Genomic DNA, 5,930 nt, shown 5'->3' with positions numbered 1-5,930 from the left:
CACCAATATCTTGTGCTTGGATTGTATAGGATTACTGTTGGCAGAAAATAATGACATTCTGTGATGCTACATAAAAATTTGTATTGAGAGGTTTCAAGGAATATACTAAAAGATAAACATGCTTTTGTATTTGACAAAAGTTATAGTACAAAATCATAAGTAAAGTAAGATTTTTCAAATGAAAAGACATATTTTCTTGATGGAATATTCCTCTATATAAAAATATTAGCAATTCTGAATTAGACAAAATCCTTCACATTGTTTTATAAATATTTATAAAAATATCCTGTCCTTCATTTCTATCACTGTGAGATTTTCTGCTTTACCCACACCCAAAAAGATGATCATGGGATGTATTCACTCATAATTGGTTTCTAGCCATAAATAAAGGACATTGAGCACATGATTTGTGATCCTAGAGAAGCTAAATAAGAAGGTGAACCCAAAGAAAAATATATAGTCATCCGCCTGGATATGGGAAGTTGACAAGATTGCCGGGCAAAAACTAGGAACTTGGGGGTGAGGTGGCATGGGGCTAAGGGGAAATGGGGTGAGAAACGTGAGAAGGGGAGGATGGGGGGAGCTTGGGGCAATGGGATGGTTGGGATAAAGGAAGGGAGCAGAGAAATATATATCCTAATTAAGGGAGCCATCTTAGGGTTGGCAAGAGACTTGACTCTAGAGGGGCTCACAGGTGTCCAGGGAGATGTCCCCAGCTAGAACCTTCGGCAGCTGAGGAGAGGGAACCTGAAATGACCCTATCCTATAGCCATACTGATGAATATCTTGCATATCACCTTAGAACCTTCATCTGGCGATGGATTGAGATAGAGACAGAGACCCAAATTGGAGCACCGGACTGAGCTCTTAAGATCCAAATGAGGAGCAGAAGGAGGGAGAACATGAGCAAGGAAGTCAGAACCATGAGGGGTGCAGGCACCCACTGTGACAGTGGAACTGATCTATTGGGAGCTCACCAAGGCCAGCGGAACTGGGACTGAAGAAGCATGGGATGAAACCAGACTTTATGAACATGGCGAACAGTGAAGGCTGATGAGAAGCCAAGGACAATGGCACTAGGTTTCGATCCTAATACATGAACTCTCTTTGTGTGAGCCTAGCCTGTTTGGGTGCTCACCTTCCTGGACCTGGATAGAAATGGGAGGACCTTGGACTTTCCGCAGGGCAGGGAATCTGGACTGCTCTTCATTCTCGAGAGGGAGGGGTAGTGGTGTGGGGGGAGAGGGGGAGGGGAGTGGGGGGACGGGGCGATGTGTGGGAGGAGTGGGAGGGAAATGGGAAATGGGGACTAGGCGGAATTTTTTTTTTCAACAACTAAAAAAAAATAAACAAAAAAAAAAGATTTTCTGCTTTAAAAGACACATAATATCCTGTCTTGATTTTGCCAATTTTGAGTTCATTTTTAATTTGATCACATATTTTTTATAATTTTTTTATGTAATAAGCACAAATTCATTCAAATATCAAGATGGTTAGGCCTGGCTTCTGTTCTACTCACCTACAGATGGTCGTTATTGAGGACAAGTATCTGTAAAAGAACATAAGTAGTGTAAGGAGTGACATAAATATTCTCATAAGAAAATGAGAACAGCTCCTCAAGGATTATTGCTGGGAATAGCAACTGAAAGATTGCATATGACTAGATATAGTCTAAAATCAGGGTCCTTACTGAGTAGATAGATAGACAGAAGATAGATAGATAGATAGATAGATAGATTGATAGATTCGCTATAAATATATATATGAATACACCGATACACAGAATATATATAGCAGAGCAAAAAATATTCATTGAGGTTACCTGTAGCCAGAACATTTCGGATGTTTTCTTTTGGAATGTTCTGTTTCTTGGCAAATTCCTCAAGTTTTTCATATTGTTCAGGAGTCAAAGGTTGACCTTTTCCTACATTGCAGGAATAACAATGTCACAGACACGTTCAGTAGAATTATGCAGTATTTACATTGCTACCTTCATGTACCTTCATGATGCACAATGGAAAATCCCAACTGCTCAAAATTCATCTACCCTGGTTGGATCAATAAATTCAATAAAAATTTTCCTCAGATTCCATGGATACATTTAATGAAGTCTATATGGTTGTATGACATCACTTTTCAGGGATTCATGATGTATCAAAAAAAAAAACAACTTTCCTAAAGAATTCATTTATCTCAATCCTATATACTTTCAAAAACATAACACTAGAGAGTCATGAAGGCCTGTCAATGGAACCTTCACATTTCTGCCGACTCTATACTCTAGAGTTCATGTTTTAATTTAGTACACACTGGGTCAAATGACACTCAAAAATGTCTGAACTTTGGGAAAATAATATTTGCTTCATTCTCTCCAGTGAGGCGACATGAACATAAACACTTCCAATAGTCTTCTGCTTAGCCTTTAGTATTCAATGACTATACTACTCAAATTAAAATATAATGTAAAAGTTGATCCACAAAACAATCAGATTGTTATTTAGAGGACAGGAGTCTAGAAATTCCATGATACAGTATTTCAAGTGTGAATCTGACTTAATCTTCAGTTTCAGGGTGATACCTTTGTTACCATTCCAAAAACGCACTACCATTCTTACCAATAACATAAATCAGGTTTGTTGTCTGGCCAGCTCTATCCACATTCTGACAGATAAAGACTATATTGTCTGGTGTTGCATGCACAGGTTTAAATCTACCATCACCTTCATCTGTAATAATGGAAACATTTCAAATTGAGTGTCACTTAGTTTTCTACTTTGTTTGATGTTACCTGTTGACTAAACATTAATATTGATACCAACTCTAGCAATCATGTCTGATTCACTATCATATGACACATGTGTGTAAATATTTTCCTATAGTCATTCATTTTACATATCTCATCATAACACAGTGACCAATATTTCCAACTCCTTAAACCGGATAGTGAATCTTAGGTACAGACACACTCCATTTTCTCTGAATTCTTTGCATCAAGACCTGTGGGATCACTCTGTTGGTTATTTCTTCCCCTATAACCATATCCTAAAAGGCCACATGTCAATTACTGAAAACTGTAAAACTTTGATGTCACACAATGGTAATATTTGGTGGACAAATTGCTACATATGCAAAAAGAGATTAACTGTAATAATTAGAGATATGCATAAAAGTTTTCATCTTGGAAGATTATGTATGCAAAAGATGTAAGAATGAACATTTTAAGTTTACCAGACCTTCATATTGTGTGTGTCTCTCTGTATGTGTTTCTCTCTCTCTCTCTCTCTCTCTCTCTCTCTCTCTCTCTCTGTGTGTGTGTGTGTGTGTGTGTGTGTGTGTGTGTCTACATGTATGAGGTATTTCCACTTACTGACACTGATTAAATGATAAGCATGACTCAAGGGAAAGGGGGATTTTAGGATCTGGTCACTTTATAGTACTGGACTTCTTTAAATACCCATGTAAACTTGGAAAACAATAGACTTGCCAGAAGAATGTGCCCTCCCTTCTTTTAAGATCAAACCAAAGGTCATCCTGTGTATAATTCAGTTGAATAATATTGCTATTATCTTAGCAATTTTTACAAAAGTAGTCAGTCTGAAATTCTTAAACAGATTTTTTCCTAACTGCTTTTCAAAATTGAAATGTTTCATCGTATGACCTAAATGTTATGATCTCTACAAAATAAAAGAAAATTAAACTGTAAAATAGCACCATGAATTTAAATTTTCCAAAAATCTGGGATGATAGATAATGCCTGAAATATAAGTAGTAGACAGTCTGAGGCATAAAGTTTGTAAAGATTTTTGAGGTCACTGAGACCTATCATTGAGTGGCAGGCCTGTTCAAGATACTGTATGAAAGAAAAGACACTGAATATTATATAGAAATAAATTTTCACGCAGGAAACTATTTGGAGATATCGTTAGCATTGCTTACATCTTCAGGTAATAGTGTTCTTCTCCATGTAAACTTCAGATGACCTACAATGTACTCTGACTTTGTAGCATATCTCAACTGCTTGGAAGAATTGATAACTATCCAAGTAACCATGTTCTAGGTTCATGTACCTATGAGTGGTTGTAATGTCCATGTATGTGTGCACACTCACAATTTTTTGTTCATAGAGGAAGCTCCCAGAATCCGTACTTACACTGGGTTCTGTACGTGCCATCTTCTTGCCTATAACCAGTGATTTTTGTCTCTGAACATTGGCCATTCGCACTAAAAATCAAACAGAGGTACCCTGGTTTATACTTTATATCCTTTGATTCATATTAAAGATCTTCAAGTATTATAATGAATTTGATAAAGTAATAGTATCTATGAACAGTATACAGAGCTGGAACAGAAGTACCTAAGCTTACCTCAATTCTCCTAATTCTGTTTAGAAAATATTATCCTGTTTGTAAATCATAAACATGACTTACTTTACTTGTGACAATTTTTCCAAATGCTATGAAGACTCTGATGGCTTTCTTATCCCAATTTCACTGTTCACTGAGTATGGCTTTCAATATGTTAATTCTCTTGTTCTACTCCAGTTATAATATGTATTTTAGGATTATATGCATGTGTTTTAAGTGATTTAATTTTTAATCAAAAACTTCCTATTGTAGCTAGAAGATAGAAATGGTTCTAGCCTTTCTTAGTTTGTATGGCATTATACACTCTTACAATGAACATAGTTATCCTAATGTCATAGAGTGTCTTTGAAACTAGAGCACCAAATAAAATAATTTGCAATAGACTTATCTAACCTCTCTGAGGAAGCCTTTTTATGACAGCATTGACTTTATAATATAGTATGTGTGATTTTGAACCAAATGCCCGCATATACCTTTCAAATTACTAGAAATAAAATCCATATAGTCTGCTGAATTTAATAATTGGGCACTAAATTCAACCACTGAACTCCAACCAAAAGGATTTCTAAGGAAATACTCATGGAATTGGAGACAATGTCTAACTTTTGTGTGGTGTCTAGAACTAAACCATCATGCAATGACATAATCACATTGATGAAGGTGAGTACTTCAATTTCATGACCAAAAACAGAACATGCCACTGTAAGTTTAACAACATAAAATCTGAAAAATGGAAATATTCTCCTCAGTTTAGACGGTTGACCATTTGCTTACTTGACATAAAATGTGATTTCCAATTTTTTACATTCCTCCCTACAAGTAAGTTCACGAGCATAGAGTCTCAGAGGTCCTCCTTCCTCTATCTTGTCCACATTGTCAGCAGCAATGACAATGGTATCCCACTTTCCTTCAAACTAAAGAAAACAGCAAAGACCATTTATCTCAATTATTGGAAATGCATAAGCTAACTAGAAATATAAATCTATAATATTTTGTTTATAACTTCAAATTATGTTTCAAGTGATGTAGAATAACACAGGGCAATATGATGACTTAATTAACATAGCACACTGCACCTGAACTTTGGGCTGCTGATGTTTTGCCCTCTTAACATCTGCATAATCAACCCATTGTTATCTTATTTCATTTCTTTCATCCTAGAGAATCGGATTAAAAAGTGTAACTGAGTGAAAGTCAGAAAGGTTATTTCATGAATATGTACTAACTGGACAACACATCACATCCCCAGAAATATGCTATTGAAGAACATTAAGCCTATGCATGGACCAAATGAATTTACCTGAGCATGAGCCAGACCAAATGCCAAAGTCAGCAGCAGAAAATTTACCATGGTGGTGCCTGACTTTGGTCTTCTGTAGTAGCTCAAAATATTGGTTGTGAAGGAACAGAACTGACAAAACATTTATACAGTTAGTTAGAGGGAGTTTCATGGAATCAACCAATGGTTTTGCACCACAACAGCCTGCATCTGTCCAGTATGTTCACTTCACCCTGCTGAACTACATATGATCTCATATTCCTAAACTAATAAGATTAGGCTAAAGG

General features: G+C 36.2%; 1 protein-coding gene across 1 annotated transcript; it reads right to left on the bottom strand.

Annotated features, from left to right (window-relative positions):
• Nucleotides 1-1,532: 1,532 nt before the first annotated feature.
• LOC121445655 (odorant-binding protein-like) lies at nucleotides 1,533-5,715 on the bottom strand. Its single transcript, XM_041647798.1, has 6 exons — nucleotides 5,665-5,715; nucleotides 5,139-5,278; nucleotides 4,151-4,221; nucleotides 2,616-2,726; nucleotides 1,823-1,924; nucleotides 1,533-1,549 (listed from the first exon to the last, which is right to left on the bottom strand). The coding sequence occupies exons 1-6, from the start codon at nucleotides 5,713-5,715 to the stop codon at nucleotides 1,533-1,535; spliced, it is 492 nt and encodes a 163-aa protein (XP_041503732.1).
• Nucleotides 5,716-5,930: the final 215 nt, after the last annotated feature.

The sequence above is a fragment of the Microtus oregoni genome, unplaced genomic scaffold (genome assembly GCF_018167655.1).
Source record: "Microtus oregoni isolate MIOR12 unplaced genomic scaffold, Mior012 000258F_ref0000188, whole genome shotgun sequence".
NCBI classification, from domain to species: domain Eukaryota; kingdom Metazoa; phylum Chordata; class Mammalia; order Rodentia; family Cricetidae; genus Microtus; species Microtus oregoni.
The sequence above is the reverse complement of the archived record's forward strand: the minus strand, read 5'-3'. Positions and strand labels throughout refer to the sequence as shown.